This window comes from Phasianus colchicus, chromosome 31, assembly GCF_987193195.1.
Source record: "Phasianus colchicus chromosome 31, bPhaCol1.hap1.1, whole genome shotgun sequence".
In the NCBI taxonomy this organism is placed as follows: Eukaryota; Metazoa; Chordata; class Aves; order Galliformes; family Phasianidae; genus Phasianus; species Phasianus colchicus.
In genome coordinates, this window is record NC_143466.1 from 3,582,037 (window position 1) to 3,606,524 (window position 24,488).

At 61.4% G+C, this 24,488-nt stretch overlaps 1 protein-coding gene across 1 annotated transcript; it reads right to left on the reverse strand.

Moving 5' to 3' along the window:
* Positions 1 to 1,155: 1,155 nt before the first annotated feature.
* Positions 1,156 to 24,485, reverse strand: PRKCG (protein kinase C gamma). Its single transcript, XM_090127557.1, has 19 exons — positions 23,401 to 24,485; positions 21,867 to 22,035; positions 20,117 to 20,148; positions 18,281 to 18,363; positions 17,249 to 17,360; positions 16,447 to 16,578; positions 14,851 to 15,007; positions 13,474 to 13,608; positions 12,212 to 12,299; positions 11,748 to 11,777; positions 11,336 to 11,485; positions 8,740 to 8,913; positions 7,958 to 8,049; positions 7,611 to 7,673; positions 6,885 to 7,023; positions 5,848 to 5,928; positions 5,033 to 5,140; positions 3,826 to 3,966; positions 1,156 to 1,335 (listed from the first exon to the last, which is right to left on the reverse strand). Exons 2-19 carry the CDS (start codon positions 22,025 to 22,027, stop codon positions 1,156 to 1,158), a joined length of 2,058 nt encoding a protein of 685 aa, XP_089983683.1. The 5' UTR covers positions 22,028 to 22,035; positions 23,401 to 24,485.
* Between the last annotated feature and the right edge of the window lie 3 nt (positions 24,486 to 24,488).

Consider the following 24,488-nt stretch of genomic DNA (forward strand, 5'->3'; position numbering starts at 1 on the left):
GGTCCCAAAGTGTGGAATCCTAAAGTGGGGGGGGGTCTAAAATGGGGGGGGGGGTCCTCAAAGTGGGGGGGTCCCAAAATAGGGTGGGGGGGGGTCTTAAAATGGAGGGGGGGGGCGAAAAAGGGGTCCCAAAGTGGGGGGGGGTCCCAAAATGGGGGTATGGGGGGGGTCCTAAAGTGGTGGGGGGGGGGGGTCCAAAGTGTGAAGTCCTAAAATAGGGGGGGGGGCCCAAAGTGGGGGGGGTCCTAAAACGGAAGTGGGGGGGAGTCCTAAAGTGAGGGGGGGTCCGAAGTGTGGAGTCCTAAAATAGGGAGGGGGGGGTCCCAAAATGGGGGGGTCCTAAAATGGGGGGGGGGGGTGAGGGATCCCAAAGTGTGGGTGTGGGGGGGTCCTAAAATGAGGGGGGGGTCCAAAGTGTGGAGTCTTAAAATGGGGGTCCTAAAATAGGGGGGGGGGGGTCCCAAAGTGGGGGGGGTCATAAATCGGGGTGTGGGGGGGGGTTCAAAGTGTGGAGTCCTAAAATAGGGAGGGGGGGTCCCAAAATGGGGGGGAGGGTCGCCAAAATGAAGGGGGGGGGCTCCTAAAACGGTGGGGGGGGGTTCAAAGTGTGGAGTTCCTAAAATGGGGGGGGGGTCCCAAAATGGGGGGGGGGTCCTAAAATGGGGGGGGGAATGAGGGATCCCAAAGTGTGGGTGTGGGGGTCCTAAAGTGAGGGGGGGTCCCAAAGTGGGGGGGGGTCATAAATCGGGGTGTGTGGGGGGGTTCAAAGTGTGGAGTCCTAAAATAGGGAGGGGGGGGTCCCAAAATGGGGGGGTCCTAAAATGGGGGGGAGGGTCGCCAAAATGGAGGTGAGGGGGGGGTCCTAAAATGAGGGGGGGTCCCAAAATGGGGGGTCCTAAAATGGGGGGGGGGGGATGAGGGATCCTAAAGTGGGGGGTTCTAAAGAGGGGGGGGGGGTTCAAAGTGAGGGGGGTCCTAAAATGGGGGGGGTCCCAAAATGGGGGGGGGTCCCAAAATGGGGGGGGGTCCTAAAGTGTGTGTGGAGGAGAAGGGGGTCCCAAAGTGTGTGGGGGGGGGGTCTTAAATCGGGGTGTGCGAATGGGGGGGGGGGCCCTAAAGTGGGTGGGGGGGGGTCTCGTAATGGGGGGGGGGGCGTCAGACGAGGGACCCGGGGGGGGCGGGGGGGGGCGGGGGGGGCACGAAGTCGGGGTTCGTGTAGGAAAAGCCCTCGAAGTCGCTTTGGTCCAAGCCGGCCAGAACCAACTGGTCCGGGGGGGTCAGCGCGGGGGGGGCGCGCGTAAAAAACTTATCGAAGTTCTCCCCGTTCCGACCGCACTGCGGGGGGGGGCAGAATTGGGGGGGGGGACAAAAAGGGGGGGGGACAAAAAGATGTGGGGGGTGAAGGGAGGGGGGGGGAGAAGGGGGTGCAAAAGTGGGGGGGGGGACAAAAAGGGGGGGGCATCAAAAATGGGGGGGTGGGAAAAAAGTGGGGGGGCAAAAATAAAAGGGGGGAACGGAAAGTGGGGGGGGGACACCAAAAATTGGGGGGGGCAAAAAAATGGGGGGGGATAAAGATGGGGGGGAATGGGGGGGAGAAGGGAGGGATAAGGGGGTACAAAAATGGGGGGGGCAAAGTGGGGGGGGCACAAAAAATGGGGGGGGAACAAAATTTGGGGGGGGAGTAAAAAAATGGGGGGGGGGACAAAAAAATGGGGAGGGAGAAACAAAAAAATGGGGGATAAAGGGATCCAAAAAATGGGGGGGCAAAAATGGAGCCCAAAAATGGGGGGGGGCACCGGAAATGGGGTGGAGAGAAATTTGGGGGGGGGGGAATGGGGGAACCAAAAAAAAGAGACCCTCAAAGCCCCCCCCCATGAGACCCCCCCCAAAATAAAAGACCCCAATTTGAGACCCCCCCCCAAATTGAAACCCACCCGGTACGGCCCCCCCCCCCCAAAATAACCCCCCCGAAATGAGACCCCAAAATGGCCCCCCCAAAATGAAACCCCCCCGCGTGACCCCCCCAAATGTGACCCCCCCCAAAATGAAACCCCCCGCGTGACCCCCCCAAATGTGACCCCCCCCAAAATGAAACCCCCCCATTCAGACCCCCCCAAAATGAACCCCCCCCAAAATGTGACCCCCCCCAAAAATGAGACCCCCCCCAAAATGAAACCCCCCCATTGACGCCCCCCCAAATGAGACCCCCCCAAAATGAGACCCCAAAATGAGACCCCCAAATAACCCCCCCAAATCAGACCCCCCCGAAAATGCAACCCCCCCAAATGAAACCCCCCAATGAGACCCCCCCAAAATGAGACCCCAAATGTGACCCCCCCCGAAATGAGACCCCAAAATAACGCCCCCAAAATGAGACCCCCCCGAAATGAGATCCCCAAAATGAGACCCCCCCCCCAAAATGTGACCCCCCCAGTGAGACCCCAAAATGAGACCCCCAAATAACCCCCCCAAAATGAACCCCCCGAGACCCCCCAAAATGTGACCCCCCCAAAAATGAGACCCCCCCAAACGAGACCCCAAACCGCCCCCCCAAATGAGACCCCCCGAAAATGTGACCCCCCCAGTGAGACCCCCAAATAACCCCCCCATATGTGACCCCCCCAATATGACACCCCAAAATGCCCCCCCAACCCCCCCCCAAAATGAGACCCCAAAGCCCCCCCCAAACGAGACCCCCCCCAATGTGACCCCCCCCCAAAACCGGACCCCCAAACGCCCCCCCCCACAACGAGGCCCCCCCGTGGTTTTTATTTTGGGGGGGGGGACGACGAGACACAGACGGACGGACAGACGGACAGAGAGAGAGAGAGACGGCTGAGATGGGCGGCGGGGGTCATTAGGGGTCATTGGGGTCACTAGGGGTCGTTGGGGTCATTAGGGGTCGTTGGGGGTCATTGGGGGTCATTGGGGTCATTAGGGGTCGTTGGGGGAATTAGGGATAATTGGGGGTAATTAGGGGTCATTAGGGGTCATTAAGGGGAATTCGGGGGAATTCGGGGGAATTGGGGGTAATTAAGGGGAACTAGGGGTCGTTGGGGGTCATTAGGGTAATTAGGGGGAATTGGGGGTAATTAGGGGTAATTGGGGGGGTAATTGGGGGTCATTAGGGGTCATTAGGGGGAATTGGGGGGAATTGGGGGAATTGGGGGGGGTGTAGGGGTAATTAGGGGGTAATTGGCGGTAATTAGGGGTAATTAGGGGTCATTGGGGGTCATTAAAGGGGAATTAGGGGGAATTCGGGGTAATTAAGGGTAATTAGGGGTCATTAGGGGGAACTGGGGGGAATTGGGTGGAATTGGGGGTCATTGGGGGTCATTAGGGGTAATTAGGAGTAATTGGGGGCAATTGGGGGGAATTAGGGGGAATTGGGGGGAATTGGGGGGTAATTAGGGGTAATTAGGGGTAATTGGGGTAATTGGGGGGTAATTAGGGGTAATTGGGGTAATTGGGGGTAATTGGGGGGTAATTAGGGGTAATTGGGGGAAATTGGGGGGTAATTAGGGGGAATTAGGGGTAATTGGGGGTAATTGGGGGCAATTGGGGAATTGGGGGGTAATTAGGGCTAATTAGGGGGAATTGGGGGGCATTGGGGATAATTAAGGGTAATTAAGGGTAATTGGGGCTGTAATTGGGGGTAATCGGGGATCACTGGGTGTCATAGGGGGTCACGGGGGTTAATTGGGGGTAATTGGGGTCATTATGGGTCACAGGGGTTAACTGGGGGGTCACGGGGGGGTCATTTGGTTGAAGCGGGGTAATTAGGGCTAATTGGGGCTAATGATGGGTGGGGGGGGGGGGTCTCACCGGCCGTGGGGTGAAGGGGGGGGGCACCTCCAGCCGCTCCATGCGCTCCCAGTCGGCGCGGCGGAAGAAGGGGTGGCTGCGCACCTCCTGCTCCCCCCCAGGGCCCCCCCCCAGCCGCTTCCCGGGGTGTTTGGTCAGGAACTGGGGGGGGGGAAGGGAGGAAATGGGGGGGGGGCAGTGGGGGTGGAGACCCCCCCCCCATATGTGTCAGCCACCCCCCCATAAACAGCCCCAATCTTACATATGGGGGGGGGAAGGGAGGAAATGGGGGGGGCAGTGGGGTGGAGACCCCCCCCCCATATGTGTCAGCCACCCCCCCATAAACAGCCCCAATCTTACATATGGGGGGGGGGGGGAAATGAGGGGGGGCAGTGGGGTGGAGACCCCCCCCATATATGGCATCTAGCCCCCATAAACAGCCCCAGTCTTACATATGGGGGGGGGGGGGAAATGGGGGGGGCAGTGGGGTGGAGACCGCCCCCCATATGTGCCCCCCCCCCATAAACAGCCCCAATCTTACATATGGGGGGGGGAAAATGAGGGGGGGGGCAGTGGGGTGGAGCCCCCCCCCCATATGTGTCAGCCACCCCCCCATAAACAGCTTCAATCTTACATATGGGGGGGGGAAAATGAGGGGGGGGGGGGGCAGTGGGGTGGAGACCCCCCCCATATGTGTCACCCCCCCCCCATAAACAGCCCCAATCTTACATATAAGGGGGGAGAAATGGGGGGGGGGCAGTGGGGTGGAGACCCCCCCCCATATGTGTCAGCCAACCCCCCATAAACAGCCCCAATCTTACATATAAGGGGGGAGGAAATGGGGGGGGGGGCAGTGGGGTGGAGACCCCCCCCCATATGTGCCACCCCCCCCCATAAACGGCTCCAATACTGCCTATATGGGGGGGGGATATGGGGGGGGGGGTCAGTGGGGAGGAGACCCTCCCTATATATTATTTTTGGGGGGGGGGGGGCACTATTTGGGGGGAAGGGGGGATTCCATCATTTGGGGGGGGGTCCCATTATTTTCGGGGGGGGGTCCCACCATCACTTTCTAGGGGGATGCCATCATGCCAGGGGGGCTCTGGGATTATTGCGGGGGTCCTATTGCTTGGGGGGGGTCCTATTGCTTTGGGGAGGGTTCTATTCTTTTGGGGGGGGTCCTATTGCTTTGGGGGGGGGTCCTATTATTTTGGGGGGGGGTCCTCACCCCCTTGCAGATGGCCACGGCCTCCCTGGACAGCGCTTTGGGGTACGTCACCGTCTGCTCCATGATGGACTGGAACAGCTCCTCCTCGTCCTCCCCGTCGAACGGGGGCTAAAATGGGGGGGGGGCAACGTGGATCCCCCCCCTCAAACACCTCCGGACAACGCGGACCCCTCCTCCGACCCCATAGAGACCCCATAGAGCCCCCGATTTCCCCCCGATCCACCCCCCAGATCCTATAGAGCCCCCCAGACCCTAGAGACCCCCAATAGCTCTCAAACACTACCCGGACCCCCCCACACCCCAAAGACCCCCCCCCAAGATGCCCCCAGACCGTATAGAGACCCCCCCCCAACCTCCCACGACCCCATAGACCCCCCCCCCAGATCCTATAGACCCCCAATAGCCCTCAAACACCCCCAGACCCTATAGACCCTCCCATAACCCTCAAATCCCCCCCAGACCCCCCCCAGACCCTATAACCCCCCTGACCCCATAGACCCCCCCCAGCACCTCCCCCATAAAACCCCCAAATACACCCAGACCCCCCCAGACCCTATAGACCCCCCCAGACCCCCCCAGACCCCACACACCCCCATAGAGACCCCAAATCCCCCCCCACATCCCACAGACCCCCATAGAGCCCCCAAATACACCCAGCCCCCCCGGAGCCCTTAATTCCCCCCACACCCCATACACCCCCCCCCTTCAGACCCCAAAGACCCCCTCAGAGCCCCCAAATTCCCCCCGCACCGCCCCCCGAGGACCCCCCAGACCCCCCCAGGATCCCCTACAAAGACCCCCCCGCCCCCCCCCACCTGCCCCGCCAGCATCTCGTAGAGCAGAACCCCAAAGGACCACCAGTCCACCGACTTCCCGTAGGGCTGATAGGCGATGATCTGGGGGGGGGGGAACAAAGGGGGGGGGGGGTGGGGGGCGCGGAGCCCTTGAGACCCCCCCCCAAATCCCCCCAGCAACAACCCCCCCCCCCCCACAAACGGACCCCCCCCAGAATGGGCCGTAATGAGACCCCTACCCACAATGGGACCCCCTTAAAGGGACCCCCACCCCATAACGGGACCCCCACACTGAGACCCCCCCCACCCCACAATGGACCCCCCCCATAATGAGACCCCTCCCCACAAATGGGACCCCTACCCACAAATGGGACCCCCTTAAAAGGACCTTCCCCCAAAATGTGATCCTCTTACAGGGACCCCCCCCCCCCCAATGGGACCCCTACCCCACAATGGAGCCCCCCCCCCATAATGAGACCCCACCTCACATTGGGCCCCTCTTAAAGGGACCCCCACCCCCATAATGGGACCCCCACACTGACAGCCCCCCCATAATGGGACCCCCACCCACTATGGGGCCCCCTTAAAGGGACCCCCGCCCCATACTGAGACCCTCATCTCCATAATGGGGCTTTTTTAAGGGGATCTCCACCCCCATATGGGACCCCCACACTGAGACCCCCGCCATAATGGGACCCCCACCCCACAATGAAACCCCTCACCCCCATAATGGGACCCCTCCTCACATTGGACCCCTCTTAAAGTGACCCCCACCCCATACTGAGACCCTCAGCTCCACAACAAGGACCTTTTAAAGGGACCCCCACCCCATTCTGGGACCCCTCCTCACAATGCAGCCCACTTAAAGGGACCCCCACCCCATTCTGGGACCCCTCCTCACAATGCAGCCCTCTTAAAGGGACCCCCACCCCACACTGAGACCCCCATCTCTATAATGGGGCCCTCTTAAAGGGACCCCGCCCCCTTAAAGGGACCCCCACAATGGAGCACCCCCTTCCCCCCCCCATCCAGGCTGTGCCCCCCCCGCGCCCCCCCACCTCGGGGGCGATGTAGTCGGGGGTCCCACAGAAGGTTCTGGTTGTGGTCCCGGGGAAAATGTTTTCCTTGCACATCCCAAAATCGGTGATTTTCACGTGGCCCAAAGCGTCCAGCATCACGTTGTCCAACTTCAGGTCCCTGGGGGGGGGGATCGTGGGGGGGGGGGGGTCCAACCCTCAGAGCTGGGGACCCACCCCCAGAATTCCCAGGACCCCCCAAAATGGGACCCCCCCCTACAATGAGACCCTCCCAGAATGAGACCCCTCCCCACAATGGGCCCCCCCCACAATGGGCCCCCCCCCACAATTGGACCCCCCCACAATTGACCCCTCCCCACAATGGAACCCCCCCACAATGGAGCCCCCCCACAATTGGACCCCCCCTCACAGTGGGACCCCCTCACAATGAGACCCCCCCCAATGGGACCCTCCCCACAATTGGATCCCCCTCAAAATGGGACCCCTCCCCACAATGGAACTCCCCCACAATGGGACCACCCCATAATGAGACCCCCCCCACAATCGGACCCCCCCCCTCAATGGGAAGTCAATGTGGGGTCAATGGAGGTCAATTTGGGGTCGATTTGGGGTGAACTCGGGGTCAATGTAGGGTCAGTGTGAGGTCAATGGGGTCAATGGAGGTCAGCTGGGGTCACTGGGGTCAACGTGGGGTGATTTGGGGTCAATGTGTGGGGTTGGGGGGGGATTTTGGGGGGGGGCTCTGACCTATAGATGATGCCGTGGTTGTGGAGGAAGAAGAGCCCAATGGCGATCTCAGCAGCGTAAAACCTGGGGGGGGTGTTAATTAATTAGGGGGGGTTAATTGAGGGGGGGGGTTGATAAGGAGGGGTTAATTGAGAGGGTTAATTGGGGAGGGGGAGGGGGGTTGAGGGGGATATGGGGGGATTTGGGGGGGTACTGAGGGGTCTCAAAGGGATTTGGGGGGGGTCTGGGGGGATATAGGGGAATTGGAGGGGGTTGGGGGGTCTGGGGGGATTTGGGGGGGGTCGTGGGAGGGTTGGGTGGAATTGAAGGGGGATTTTTTGGGGGGTCCCCTTGGGGGGGGCACTCACATGGCGTGGGGCTCACGGAATTTGCCGACCTGCTGGATGTGGTACATGAGGTCCCCCCCCGTCACGTATTCCATCACAAAGTACAGGCGGTCCTGGGGGGGGGCGGGGGGGGGAGGGGGAGGAGGAGGGGTCAACGACCTCCAGTGACCCCACTCCAGTGACCCCTCCCCTCGGCTGACCCCCCCACAGACCCCCCCCTCACTGACCCCATGGATCCCACAGGTGATGGGGAGGGCAGGGTCAGTGACCTCCAGTGACCCCCAGCCCCTCCCAGTGCCCCCATATCCCCCATTATCCCCCATATCCCCCTCTCAGACCCCCCCACTGCCCCCATATCCCCCCACATCCACTCATACCCCCCTCCCAGTCCTTCCCAGTCCCTCCCAGTGCCCCCATAACTCACCATATCCCCCCATATCCCCCTCCCAGCCCCCCCATATCCCCCCATATCCATTCATATTCCCCTCCTAATCCTTCCCAGTCCCTCCCAGTGTCCCCATATCCTCCTATACACCCCCATATCCCCTTCCCAGTCCTTCCCAGTCCTTCCCAGTGCTCCCATATCCCCCCGTATCCCCCTCCCAGTGCCCCATATCCCCCCACATCCATTGATATCCCCCTCCCAGTCCCTCCCAGTGTCCCCATATCCTTCCATATCCCCCCATATCCCCCTCCCAGTCCCTCCCAGTGCCCCCATATCCCCCCTTATCCCCCCATATCCCCCCATATCCCCCTCCCAGTCCCCTCCAGACCCCCTCAGTGCCCCCCCCCCCAATTCTCACGGCAGTCTGGAAGGTGGAGTGGAGCTGCGTGAGGAAGTGCGGCCGAGGCCCGAGGGCGAGCACCCGGCGCTCCACCATGGTGCAGGCAGCGTCGTCGTCCTGCACCACCACGTCCTTCTTCAGGATCTTCACCGCAAACAGCTCCGCCGTGCCGCGCCGCTCCGCCAGCATCACCTGCGGCGGCCGCCAGGGGGCGTGCGAGAGGGGAGGGGGGCGGGGCCAAACGGAGGGGAGGGGGCCAAATGGGGGCGTGGTCAGAAATGGGGCGGGGCGACGTGGGGGGTGTGGTCGGTTGTAAGAGCGCGGAACGGCCAGCAGGGGGCGCAGTCAGTATAGGGTTGTAATAGCAGGGAGCGGCCAGCAGGGGGCGCAGTAAATGGGAGGGTTGTAACAAAAGGGAGCGGCCACCAGGGGGCGTGGTGAATGGGGGGAGGGTTCAAGGGGGCGGGGCCAAATTGGGGGCGTGGTCAGAAATGGGGCGGGGTTACGTGGGGGGTGCGGACGGTTGTAATAGCAGGGAATGGCCAGCAGGGGGCGCAGTCAGTATAGGGTTGCAATTGCAGGGAGCGGCCAGCAGGGGGCGTGGTGATGGAAGGGGTGTAATAGCGCGGAATGGCCACCAGGGGGCGCTGTCAGAGGGTTGCAATTGCAGGAAGCGGCCAGTTGGGTGGGCGGGGAAAAAGAGGAGGGGTCAAAGGGGCGGGGCCACAATGGGGGCGTGGTCAGAAATGGGCGGGGATAGCAGGGGGTGTGGTCGGTTGTAATGGCAGGGAGCGGCCAGCAGGGGGCGCAGTAAATGGGAGGGTTGTAAGAAAGCAGAGCGGCCACCAGGGGGCGTGGTGAATGGGGGGAGGGTTCAAGGGGGGCGGGGCCAAATTGGGGGCGTGGTCATAAATGGGGCGGGGTTACGCGAGGTTGCGGTTAGCTGTAATAGCACGAAGTGACCCGCAGGGGGCGAAGTCAATGAGAAGGGTGTAATAACAGGGAGCGGCCAGCAGGGGACGCGCTGGGACAGGGGGCTGTAATTACACGCCAGGAGGGGGCGAAGTCGGGGGGTGGGGGGGGGGTTTTAATGTGGGGTGGGGTCCGTGAGGGGCGTGGTCACGTGTGGGTGTGGTGAGAAATGGGGAGGGATTCGAAATGGGGGGGGGTCGGTGTGGGCATGGGGTCACCGGGGGCGTTGTAATGACAGAGAGTGGCCAGCAGGGGGTGGGGGAGGGGGGCGGGGCCAATGGGGGCTGGGTTGCGGGGGCGTGGTCAAAGGGGGGCGTGGTCAAAGGGGCGGGGTTACGTGGGTTGTGCAGTTACTGGGGCTGCTGTGACAGCAGAGAACGGCCACCAAGGGGCGGGGCCATGGGGGGGCGTGGTCAGGAATGGGGCGGGGTTATGTGGGGTGCGGTCAGAGGGGGGGTAATAGCAAGGAATGGCCACTAAGGGGCGCGGTGAGAGAGCGGGGTGTAATAGCAGGGAGTGACCAGCGGGCTGCAATGGCACGGAGCGGCCACCAGGCGGCGCTGTTACGCGGGGATTTGGGGACCCTGGGTGAGTTGTAACTGCGGGCAGCGGCCTGCAGGGGGCGCGCTGACAATGCGGTGTAACGGCACAGAGCGGCCGGCAGGGGGCGCTGATGTAATGCGGTGTAACGGCACGAAGCGGCCGGCAGGGGGCGCGGATGTAATGCGGTGTAACGGCACGAAGCGGCCGGCAGGGGGCGCTGACACAATGCGGTGTAACGGCACAAAGCGGCCGGCAGGGGGCGCTGATGTAATGCGGTGTAACGGCACAAAGCGGCCGGCAGGGGGCGCTGACACAATGCGGTGTAACGGCACAGAGCGGCCAGCAGGGGGCGCTGACACAATGCGGTGTAACGGCACAAAGCGGCCAGCAGGGGGCGCTGATGTAATGCGGTGTAACGGCACGAAGCGGCCGGCAGGGGGCGCTGATGTAATGCGGTGTAACGGCACGAAGCGGCCGGCAGGGGGCGCTGATGTAATGCGGTGTAACGGCACAGAGCGGCCGGCAGGGGGCGCTGACACAATGCGGTGTAACGGCACGAAGCGGCCGGCAGGGGGCGCTGATGTAATGCGGTGTAACGGCACAAAGCGGCCAGCAGGGGGCGCTGATGTAATGCGGTGTAACGGCACCGAGCGGCCGGCAGGGGGCGCTGACACAACGCGGTGTAACGGCACGAAGCGGCCGGCAGGGGGCGCTGATGTAATGCGGTGTAACGGCACAGAGCGGCCGGCAGGGGGCGCTGACACAATGCGGTGTAACGGCACCATGCGGCCAGCAGGGGGCGCTGATGTAATGCGGTGTAACGGCACAGAGCGGCCGGCAGGGGGCGCTGATGTAATGCGGTGTAACGGCACCGAGCGGCCGGCAGGGGGCGCTGACACAATGCGGTGTAACGGCACAGAGCGGCCGGCAGGGGGCGCTGATGTAATGCGGTGTAACGGCACAAAGCGGCCGGCAGGGGGCGCCACTATGCGGACTCTATGGAGGGGGGTCTCTATGTGGGGGTTTTGGGGGGGGGTCCCAAATTAGGGTGGGGGTTGGGGGGCTCCGTATTTGTGGGGGGGGGGGGGGGGGGTCTCACCTTGCCGAAGCTGCCCTTCCCCAACACCATCAGGAAATGGAAATCGGCCAATCGGGAGCGGCCCCCCCCAAAAAAGCCTCGCGTGGGATCCGTGGGGCTGAGAGCTGGGGGGGGGGTGGGGGGGGGCGAACACGGCCCGCGGCGGACCCTCTGGGGGGGGGGCAAAAAAAGGGGGGGGGCAAAAAGCTCCATTTACCCCCCCCCCCCCATTTACCCCCCCCCAATTACCCCCCCCCCCCCCCATTGGGGCACAGGGAGCAGCTGCCCCCCCCCCCCCCCCCCATATTTTTCAGTGCCGTTTGCCCCCATTGTTTGTTTGCCCCAAGGGGGGGTCATTATTTGCCCTCATTAAGCCGTTATTAGAACCCGTTAATTGGCCGTTAGCCCCCGGTGGGGGTGATTAATTAATTACCTCGTACAGCTCCAGGGGGTAATTACAGGCCTGGAAGAGAATAAAGAGCCCCAGTTAATGAGGGGGGGGTAATTAGTGTGTGGGGGGTGATTATGAGGGGGTTGTTAAGGGGGGTTTAATTATGGGGGGGTTAATTATGGGGGGGTAATTAGCGGGGGGGTAATTATGGGGGTTAATTATGGGGGTGTTTGGAGGGATATTTGGGGAAAGGGGCATTTGGGGTAGTAATTAGTGGGGGTTAATTAAGAGGAGTAATTAAGGGGTGGTAATTAAGGGGTGGTAATTAAGGGGTGGTAATTAACGGGGGTAATTAAGGGTGGTAGTTAAGGGGGGGTAATTAAGGGGCAGTTAATTAAGGGGGTTAATTGCGGCCGGCGCGGTTGCGGGGCATTTGGGGGCGGTAAGGACGGGGGGCTGAGGGCCGTTAATGAGGGCGGCTTAACGAAGGGCGGTAATTAACGCGCCTCGAATTTGGGCCGCAGGCCGCAGTCGTCGGTGTCGGCCACCGGCACGTTGTAGAACTCGCCCTCCTCCTGGTTCAGCAGCTTGAACCTGCGGCCCAGCACAGCGCTGCCGCCACTCCGAGCACGTGGGGGCCCACAGGGACCCATAGGGACCCATAGAGCACATGGGGACCCACAGGGCACATAGGGACCCATAGGGACCCCATAGGACCCATAGAGCACATGGGGACCCATAGGGCACATAGGGACCCCATAGAGCACATAGGGACCCCATAGGACCCATAGACCCCATACAGACCCCATAGGGACCCCATAGGGACCCCACAGACCCCATAGGGGCCCCATAGGACCCATAGGGACCATACAGACCCCATAGGGACCCCACAGACCCCATAGGGGCCCCATAGGACCCATAGGGACCCCATAGAGCCCATACAGACCCCACTGACCCCATAGGGACCCCATAGAACCCATAGACCCCATACAGACCCCATAGGGACCCCATAGAGCCCATAGGGACCCCACAGATCCCATAGACCCCATAGGACCCATAGGGACCCCACAGACCCCATAGGGGCCCCATAGGACCCATAGGGACCATACAGACCCCATAGAGCCCCATTGGGATCCCATAGACCCCATAGGAACACACAGAGCCCCATTGGGATCCCAGAGGGCCCATAGGGACACATAGAGCCCATAAGGATCCTATACAGACCCCATAGACCCCATAGGGACCCCACAAACCCCGTACAGACCCCATAGAGACCCCATAGAGCCCATAGGAACACAGAGAACCCATAGGGACCCCATAGAGACCCCATGGAAACACGTAGAGCCCCATAGAGCCCATAGGGACCTCATGGACCCCACAGAGCCTCACAGCTGCCCCACAGCTGCCCCATTGCCCACCCCATTTCCGCCCCACATCTGCCCCACATCTGCCCCACATCCGCCCCACATCCACCCCATTGCCCCCCCACATCCCCCCATCTGCCCCATTGCCCACCCCACATCCACCCCACATCTGCCCCATTCCCCACCCCATTTCCGCCCCACATCTGCCCCACATCCCCCCCACATCCCTCCCCACATCCACCCCATTGCCCCCCCACATCCCCCCATCTGCCCCATTGCCCACCCCACATCCCCCCCACATCCACCCCATTGCCCTCCCCACATCTGCTCCACATCTGCCCCACATCCGCCCCACATCCGCCCCATTGCCCACCCCATGTCTGCCCCCCACGCCCCGCGCCCACCATCCGTCCACGCCGCCCTTGAGCAGCTCCGCCACCCCGAAGCTCATGGCGCCCATGAAGTCGTTGCGGGACGTCCGGTCCCAGTCCCAAACCTCCACCGACAGCCGCCGCTCCGCGTCGCCGGCACGGAGAGCGCTGTGGGGCGCCCCATAGAGCCGTCACCCCATGGAGCCGCACCCCATGGAGCCGCACCCCATAGATCTGTCACCCCATAGAGCCGTCACCCCATGGAGCCGCACCCCATGGAGCCGTCACCCCATAGAGCCGTCACCCCATGGAGCCGCACCCCATAGAGCCGTCACCCCATAGAGCCGTCACCCCATAGATCCGTCACCCCATGGAGCCGCACCCCATAGAGCCGTCACCCCATGGAGCCGCACCCCATAGAGCCGTCACCCCATGGAGCCGCACCCCATAGAGCCGCCACCCCATGGAGCCGCACCCCATAGAGCCGCCACCCCATGGAGCCGCACCCCATAGAGCCGTCACCCCATGGAGCCGCACCCCATAGAGCCGCCACCCCATGGAGCCGCACCCCATAGAGCCGTCACCCCATAGATCCGTCACCCCATGGAGCCGCACCCCATAGAGCCGCCACCCCATGGAGCCGCACCCCATAGAGCCGTCACCCCATGGAGCCGCACCCCATAGAGCCGCCACCCCATGGAGCCGCACCCCATGGAGCCGTCACCCCATAGAGCCGTCACCCCATGGAGCCGCACCCCATGGAGCCGCACCCCATAGATCCCTCACCCCATAGAGCCGTCACCCCATAGATCCGTCACCCCATAGATCCGTCACCCCATGGAGCCGCCACCCCATAGATTTGTCACCCCATACATCCGACACCCCATGGATCCGTCACCCCATGGAGCCACCACCCCATAGATTTGTCACCCCATAGATCCATCACCCCGTAGATCCGCCACCCCATGGATCCGTCACCCCATAGATTCGTCACCCCATGGATCCAACACCCCATAGATCCATCACCCCATAGAGCCACCACCCCATAGATCCGTCACCCCATGGATCCGACACCCCATAGATTCCTCACCCCATAGAACCACCACCCCATGGATCCGCCACCCCATGGATCCACCACCCCATAGATTTGTCACCCCATAGATCCGCTACCCCATAGATGCTGCATATCCGCCCCATATCCACCCCATAGCCCTGCCCCACACCCGCCCCATAGCTCCCCCATATCTGCCCCACAGCTGCCCCCCAGCTGCCCCATATCTGCCCCATATCCGCCCCATAGCTCCCCCATATCTGCCCCCCAGCTGCCCGACAGCCGCCCCATATCCGCCCCATAGCCCTGCCCCATATCCGCCCCACAGCCGCCCCATAGCTCCCCATAGCCCTGCTCACAAGACGAAGGCTTCGTTCCAGACGGGGTTGAGCGTCGCCTTCACGGTGCGCGTTTTCTGCTTGGAGGCGTTTTTGGGGTCGGGGATCAGCTTCAGCTTCACGTAGGGGTCCGACAGCCCGTTGGGGTCCATGGGGATCAGGTTGCGGGCCTCCCCCACTGCGGGACAGAGGCTGGAGCACGGCCCCGAAACCCACTGCGCCCCATAGAGCCCCACTGCGCCCCATAGAGACACACAGCGCCCCATAGAGACACACAGCGCCCCATAGAGCCCCATAGAGACACACAGGGCCCCATAGGGACACACAGCGCCCCATAGAGCCCCACTGCGCCCCATAGGGACACACAGGGCCCCACAGAGCCCCATAGAGCCCCATAGAGACCCATAGAGACACACAGGGCCCCATAGGGACACACAGCGCCCCATAGAGCCCCACTGCGCCCCATAGAGACACACAGCGCCCCATAGAGACACACAGGGCCCCACAGGGCCCATAGAGACCCATAGAGACACATAGGACCCCATAGAGCCCCATAGGACCCCATAGGGCCCCAGAGAACCCCTTGGTACTCCATAGGACTCCATAGACCCCCACAGCGCCCCCTGCTGGCTGTATCAGGATCTGCAGACTCCCATAGAGCCCCACAGAACCCCATAGAGCCCCATAGCACCCCATAGAGCCCTATAAAACCCCATAGTGCTCCATAGAACCCCTTGGAACTCCATAGACCCCCCCCCCATAGCGCCCCCTGCTGGCTGCACCAGGATCTGCAGCCTCCCATAGCGCCCCATAGACACCATAGAACCCCATAGAACCCTATAGAGCCCCATAGAGTTCCACAGGGCTCCATAGAACCCCACAAAACCCCACAGAACCCCATAAAACCCCATAGTGCCCCATGGAATCCCTTAGAACTCCATAGGACTCCATAGCGCCCCATAGCGCCCCCTGCTGGCTGCTCCAGGATCTACAGCCTCCCATCGCGCCCCATAGAGCCCCATAGATACCATAGAGCCCCATAGCACCCCATAGAACCCCATAAAACCCCATAGTGCTCCATAAAACCCCATAGTGCTCCATAGAACCTATTGGAACTCCATAGACCCCCCCGCATAGCGCCCCCTGCTGGCTGCACCAGGATCTGCAGCCTCCCATCGCGCCCCATAGAGCCCCATAGATCCCTTCATTTCTCCCCATAGGGCCCCATAGAACCTCATGGAGCTCCGCAGCGCCCCCTACTGGCTCCATCAGGATCTGCAGCCTCCCATAGCGCCCCATAGAATCTCATAAAACCCCATAGAGCCCCACAGCGCCCCATAGCGCCCCTCTTACCAGTGACGCGCAGCGTGTCGCCCCCTATCGGCTGCACGCGGATCTGCAGCCTCCCATAGAGCCCCATAGAACCCCATAGAGCCCCATAGCACCCCATAGAGCCCCATAGCACCCCATGGAGCTCCGCAGCGCCCCCTACTGGCTGCACGCGGATCTGCAGGTAGCCCATAGGACTCCATAGCGCCCCATAGCGCCCCCTGCTGGCTGCACCAGGATCTGCAGCCTCCCATAGCGCCCCACAGCGCCCCACAGCGCCCCTCTCACCGGTGACGCGCAGCGTGTCGCCCCCTACGGGCTGCACGCGGATCTGCAGCCGGCCGCGCCGCTCCGTGTGATCCACGCCGCACAGGCTGGGCACGCTTTGCACGCAGCGCTTGTGAACGTTCATCTCACAGCCTGCGGGCACCGGGGGGCGTTGCACCAGCAGTCGTGCGGGGGGGGGGGCGGGGGGGTGGGTTGCACGAGGGGGTTTGCACGATGAGAGTTGCACGAGGGGGTTTGCACGAGCAGCTTTGCACGAGGAGCTTTGCACGAGGAGCTTTGCACGGGGGGGTTGCGCAGGGAGGGTTTTGCACGAGGAGATTTGCACAGGACGTTTTGTGCGGGGAGCTTTGCACGGGGGGGTTTGGCACGAGGACGCCGACAGCTTCACACCGACGCTTGTGCACGGGGAGTTTTTGCACGGGGAGCTTTGCACGAGGGCGTTCACACTGCTGCCTTTACAGCAGCGCTCGTGCAAGAAGCAGCAGCCTTGCACAAGCACTTCCTTGCACAAGCACTTCCTTGCACAAGCACTTCCTTGCACAAGTACTTCCTTGCACAAGCACCACCACACAACCACAGCAGCAGAAAAGAGCAGCGCTGCACAAGACACCATTGCACACTCACTGTTGCACACTCACTGTTGCACACTCACTGTTGCACAACCCCCCCATTGCACGAGGACCCCTCTCCCCTCCCCCAAACCCCTCACACCCACCCCCCTTCCCTCCCCATTGCCCCCCCCGCCCTTGCACGCTGTTTGCACGCTGCTTGCACGCTGCTTGCACGCTGCTTGCACACTCACACGAGCACTTCATGCCCTGGTGCACCAGGCCGTAGAGCAGCGACCCGCAGTGGTCGCAGAAGGTTGGGCTGCTGTAGGTGTGAACCTTGAACTTGTGCTTATTGCGGGGGTCCTGCGGGCACACGCGTGTGCAAAAGGGGGCACGAGAGTGTGAGGGGGGGGGGCTCGAATCTGACCCGGCGTTGGGCCCAAAACGGACCCGAATTCGGGCAAAATTGGCCCAAAATGGAGCTAAAATGAGCCCCAAATCAGCCCCAAAATGGCTGCAAAGTGACTCAAAAACGAGTCCCCAAATGGCCCCAAAACGACCCAAATTCAACCCAAAATGAGGCCCAAAATTGACCCCAAATTGACCCCAAATTCGCCCCAAATTGACCCAAAATGAGCCCCCAAATTGACCCCAAATTGACCCAAATTCAACCCGAAATGAGCCCCAAATCAGCCCCAAATTGATCCAAACTTGGGTCCAAAATGAGTCCCCAAAAATGGCCCCAAATTGGCCCAAAATTGACCCAAAAATGACCTTTAGGGTCAGCCCCAAATCACACAGAATCGACCCCAAAATTCAGTCCCAAATGCCCCCAAAATCACCCCAAAAATGACCTTTAAGGTCAACCCCAAATCAGCCCCAAAATGACCCCAAATCACCCCAAAATTCGGCCCCACATCAGCCTCAAATCGCCCCAAAAATGACCCAAATCTCCCTAAAATCCCCCCAAAATGACCCCAAATCCCCCCAAAATCACCCTAAAACTGACCTTTAGGGTCAGCCCCAAAATGACCCCAAATTGACCCCGAATCACCCCAAAATTCAGCCCCAATTTTACCCTGAATCTCCCCAAATCCCCCCGAAAATGACCCCAAATCCCCCCAAATTCCCCCCAAATCCCCCCAAAATGACCCCAAATCCCCCCCAAATGACCCCAAATCCCCCCCAAAAGCCGTTGATTCTCAGCCCCAAACGCCCCCCCCCCCCCCCGGCCCCAAAACCGCCGGATTTCAGCCCAAATCGCGGCCCCCCCCCCAACTCACGTCGGTCTGCGGCCCCTTCCCAGCACCGGGGCACTCGAAGCTGACGAACTCGTGGCAGCGTTTGTGGACCACGAAGCTGCAAACTGACCCAAAAACGGCGCTTTTGGCCCCAAAACGCAGCGCTGGGGCTCCCAGAGGTGCGGAATCGGCAAAAAATCCGCGCTTTGAGCCCCAAAATCTGCACTTTTAGCCCCAAAATCTGCGCTTTTAGCCCCAAAATCCAGCGCCGGGGCACCAAAGGGGCGCAGATCGGACCCAAAACCTGCAATTTTAGCCCCAAAATCTGCACTTTTAGCCCCAAAATTCAGCACTTGGGCACCCAGAGATGAAGAATCAGACCCCAAATCTGCGCTTTTTGTCCAAAATCTGCGCTTTTAGCCCCAAAATCCAGCGCCAGGGCACCAAATGGGTGCAGATCGGACCCAAAAACTGCAATTTTAGCCCCAAAATTTGAACTTTTTGCCCCAAAATTCAGCACTTGGGCACCCGGAGATGAAGGATCAGACCTAAAATCCACAATTTTAGCCCCAAAATCCAAACTTTTTGCCCCCAAATTTGCACTTTTAGCCCCAAAATCCAACGCCAGGGCACCAAATGGGCACAGATTGGATCTAAAAACTGCAATTTTAGCCCCAAAATCCGAACTTTTTGCCCCAAAATTCAGCACTTGGGCACCCAGAGATGAAGGATCAGACCCCAAATCTGCGCTTTTTGTCCAAAATCTGCGCTTTTAGCCCCAAAATCCAGCGCCTGGGCACCAAATGGGTGCAGATCGGACCCAAAAACTGCAATTTTAGCCCCAAAATCTGCACTTTTAGCCCCAAAATTCAGCACCTGGGCACCAAACTGGCACAGATTCAGCCCCCAAATCCCCACTTTTAGCCCCAAAATCCAAATTTTTCACCCAAAATCTGCAGTTTTGGCCCCAAAATCCACACTTTCAGACTGAAATCCACCATTTTAGCACCAAAATCTGCAACTCTCAGACCCCAAATCGCCTCAACTTCCAGCCCCAAAAATCACGGATTTTGCCCCAAATTCCGCCCCAAAATTCACATTTTTGGTCTCAAACCTGCGCTTTTAGCCCCAAAATTTCCACTTTTTGCCCCAAAACAACAGCAGAAAATCGACATTTTCAGACACAAATTCACATTTTTGTGCCCCAAATTTCCCCACAAATTTCCCCCAACTCTCCAAACTCACTGAAAATTCCCCAAAATGCCCCAAAATGCCCCAAAATCGCCCCCTCCCCCCTCCCCATCCCGTTGCTTAGCAACCGCCCCAAGCGCCGTTCCCATGGCAACAGCCGCCCCCCCCCCGGGACGTCAATCACAGCCGTGGCCACGCCCCCTGCCTTTATCCCCCAATCAATTCCCGCGCTGTCAATCACAGCCGTGGCCACGCCCCCTCCGGAAACCCCGCCCCCCTTCCCACTCCTTGCATTGGGATTTGGGGGGGGGGTTGCATTATTTGGGGTCCCAGAGAGGGGGTTATTTGGGGGGTGGGGTCCCATGGGGGGGGTTTATATGGGGGGGGTCCCACTGGGGGTCCTATTGGGGGGTGTTGGGTGGGGGTCCGTTATGGGGGTCCCATTGGGGGGGGTTTATCTGGGGGGGTTGTTGAGGGGGGTCCCATTGGGGTTTTATATGGGGGGGGTCCCAGTGGGGGGGGTGTTTGGTGGGGGTTCATCCTGGGGGTCCCATTGGGGGGGGTCCCATGGGGGGTTATTGGTGGGGGGTGTTTGGGGGGCTCCCATTGGGGGGCTGTTGAGGGGGGTCCCATTATGGGGTTTATGGGGGGGGTCCCGCAGGGGGGTTATCTGGGGGTCCCACTCACCCATGCACTGCAGGCCTTGCTTCCCAATGCCCCTATGGGGGGGAAGAGTGCAGTCACCTCCAACGGTGCCCCCATCCATCCCATAATGCCCCCCACCCCATAATATCCCCCAACCCCATAATGCCCCCCATCCCATAATACCCCCCATTCCATAATGCCCCCATCCCATAATACCCCCATCCCATAATACCCTCATCCCATAATATCCCCCCACCCCATAATGCCCCCATCCCATAATAACCCCCAACCCCATAATGCCCCCACCCCATAATGCCCCCATCCCATAATACCCCCATCCCATAATACCCCCATCCCATAATACCCTCATCCCATAATATCCCCCCACCCCATAATACCCCCATCCCATAATATCCCCCAACCCCATAATGCCCCCCACCCCATAGTGCCTCCCCACGTCCCCACTGACCCCAATGTCCCCATTCATCCCCCATACCCCATTTCCCCCATACCCCCATATCCCCCATGTCCCCCATATGCCCCCATACCCCCACCCCCCCATCCCCCACACCCCCCATATCCCCCCATATCCCCAATATCCCCCATACCCCCCCATACCCCCCCATACTCCCATACCCCCCATAAGCCCCATATCCCACATATCCCCCCCATACCCCCATACCCCACACCCCCCATCCCCCATATCCCCCCATATCTCCCCACCCCCGCATCCCCCATATCCTCCATATCCCCCAACCCCCCCATATCCCCCATCCGCCCCATATCCCCCACACCCCCATATCCCCCCATACCCCCAACACCCCCATACCCCCATTTCCCCCATATCCCCCATACCCTCATACCCCCATATCCCCCATCCACCCCATATCCCCCATACCCCCATTTCCCCCATATCCCCCATACCCCCAATACCCCCATATCCCCCATCTGCCCCATATCCCCCATACTCCCATATTACCCCCATATCCCTCCATACTCCCATACCCCCATATCCCCCATCCGCCCCATCCCCCCATATCCCCCATATCCCCCATACCCCCTATACCCCCATATCCCCCATCCACCCCATATCCCCATATCCCCCATACCCCCTATACCCCTAACATCCCCATCCCCCCCACACCCCCCATATCCCCCATCCGCCCCATTTCCCCCATATCCCCATATCCCCCATATCCCCCTATACCCCCATCCCCCCATATCCTCATACCCCCATACCCCCATTACCTCCCATACCCCCACAGCCCCCATACCCCCATATCCCCCATATCCCCATATTCCCCATACCCCCATACCCCCCCATATCCCCCCATCCCCCCATATGCCCCATATCCCCCCATACCCCCAATATCCCCCATATCCCCCATTCCCCCATATTACCCCCATATCCCTCCATACTCCCATACCCCCCATAAGCCCCATATCCCCCATATCCCCCCCATACCCCCATACCCCACACCCCCCATCCCCCATATCTGCCCATATCTCCCCACCCCCCCATACCCCCACACCCCCATACCCCCATATCCCCCACACCCCCATCCCCCCCATACCCCCATTTCCCCCATATCCCCCCATCCCCCCATACCCCCCATATCCCCCATATCCCCATATTCCCCATATCCCCATACCCCCCCATATCCCCCATCCGCCCCATTTCCCCCATATCCCCATAGCCCCATATCCCCCATATCCCCCACACCCCCATCCCCCCCACACCCCCCATACCCCCATACCCCCCTGTACCCCCATACCCCCCGCCCCCCCGCACCAGATGAAGTCCGTGCAGTGGCTGCAGAAGGTCGGCTGCTTGAAGAAGCGCGCGGTGAAGCGGTGGCTCTTGACCTCGTGCACCACCTTGTGGCGCAGCGCCCCCCGGCGGCAGAACAGCGGCCGCACCGCCGCGCGGTCCTCAGCGCCGGGCAGCGCCATGGCGGCGGCTGGGGCACGGGGCAGCGCGCCGCGTTACCGGGGGGGGGCGCGGGGCATTGTGGGATGGGGGGCGTTGTGGGGTGCGGGCGTGGGGGGTTATGGGATGGGGGGGTATTATGGGATGGGGGCATTGTGGGGCGGGGGTTATTATGGGATGGAGGGGGGCACTGTGGGATGGATGGGGGTATTATGGGATGGGGGCACTGTGGGGTGGGGGGGTATTATGGGATGGGGTATTATGGGATGGAGGGGGGGCATTATGGGATGGGGGGGTATTATGGGATGGGGGTGGGGTATTATGGGATGGAGGGGGGCACTGTGGGGTGCGGGGGTATTATGGGATGGATGGGGGGCATTATGGGATGGGGGGCTATGGGATGGGGGGGTATTATGGGATGGGGTATTATGGGATGGGGTATTATGGGATGGAGGGGGGGCATTATGGGGTGCGGGGGTATTATGGGATGGATGGGGGGCATTATGGGATGGGGGGTTATGGGATGGGGTATGGGGTATTATGGGATGGAGGAGGGCATTATGGGATGGGGGCACTGTGGGGTGGATGGGGGCATTGTGGGATGGGGGGTTATGGGATGCAGAGCATTGTGGGGTATTATGGGATGGGGGATTATGGGATGGGGGGTATGAGGTTATGGGATGTAGGGGGCAGGGGGGCATCTGGGGGGGCACCCAGGGCTGGGGTGGGGGGATGAGGGGTGTGGGGGGATGTGGGGTGGGCAGGGGGGGCACCCAGGGGTGGGGGTGAAGGGGTCGGGGTCGCGGGTCTGGGTGCGGGACAGGGCCGTGGGGGGGGGGGGTGGAGCCATGGGTGGGGGGGGGATGTGGGGGACCTGTGGATGGACCCACGGACAGACCCACGGATGGACCCACACCCCACAGATCCATGGACGGACCCACAGACAGACCCATGGACCCATGGATGGAGCCACAGACGGACCCACGGACGGACTCATGGACAGACCCACAGACAGACCCACAGATCCACGGACAGACCCACGGACAGACCTATAGACGGACCTACAGACAGACCCACGGACCCACGGATAGAGCCACAGACGGACCCACGGACAAACTCACGGACAGACCCACAGACGGACTCATGGACAGACCCACAGCCCCATGGACAGACCCACAGACAGACCCACGGATGGACCTACAGGCGGATCCACAGACCCACGGACAGACCCACAGACCCCTGGACGGACCCACAGACGGACCCATGGACAACAGACCCACGGATGGACGCACAGAGCTACGGACAGACCCACGGACGGACCCATGGATGGACCTACAGACGGACACACAGACCCACGGACGGACCCACAGACGGACACACAGACCCACGGACGGACCTACAGCCCCCTTAAAGGGGCCGCACCCTCAGACGGACCCACAGCCGCTGACTCACAGCCACGCGGAGGACGGACAGACGGCGGCGGCCGCCTACAGCGGGGGGTGGGGACACCCACAGACGGACAGACGGACAGCCGGAGCCATGAGGGGGTGAGGGACCCACGGACGGACAGACGGGCGGATGTGGGGGGACGCACAGACGGGTGGACGGACGGATGGACAGATGGGCAGCTGTGGGGCGCAGAGGGACGGACAGACGGCCATAGGGATGGATGGGTGGACAGACGGGTGTCCATGGAGCTGAACGGAGGGGCAGACAGACGGACGGATGGACGTCCACAGAGATGGATGGACAGACGTACAGACGTCCATGGGGATGGATGGACGCATGGATGCCCATAGCAATGGATGGACAGACAGACAGACGGATGAGAAGGTGGACAGATGGACGCCCCTAGGGATGAATAGGCGGATAGACAGACGTCCACGGGGCCGAATGGACGGACAGACGGACAGACGGACGTCCATAGGGACGGACGGAGGGACAGATGGATGTCCATAAGGGTGGGTGGGGGGACAGATGGACACATGGGCATCTGGACAGACAGACGTCTGTAAGATGGGTGGACGGACAGACAGACGGACGCCCCTAGGGCTGAGCAGACGGACAGACGGACGGACAGGTGAATGGACAGACGGACACCCACAGGGACGGGTGGACAGACGGACACCCACAGGGATGAACGGACAGACAGACAGAAGCCCACAGGGATGGACAGACGGACGGACAGACGGACACGTGGACATCCATGGGGATGCATGGGGGTGGACGGACAGACGGACGGACAGACGGACGCCCATAGGGACGAAAGGACAGGCGGACGGAAGCCGACAGGGATGGACGGATGGACACACGGACATCCGTAGGGGTGGATGGATGGACGGACAGACGGACGCCCGTAGGGACGGACAGACGGACGCACCGACCTGCAGCTCCGCTCCGCCCGGGGGTCCCGCAACGCCCGGAGGGGGGGAGGAGGGGGGCGTGGCCAAACGGGGGAGGGGGCGTGGCCAGCGGGGAGCGAGG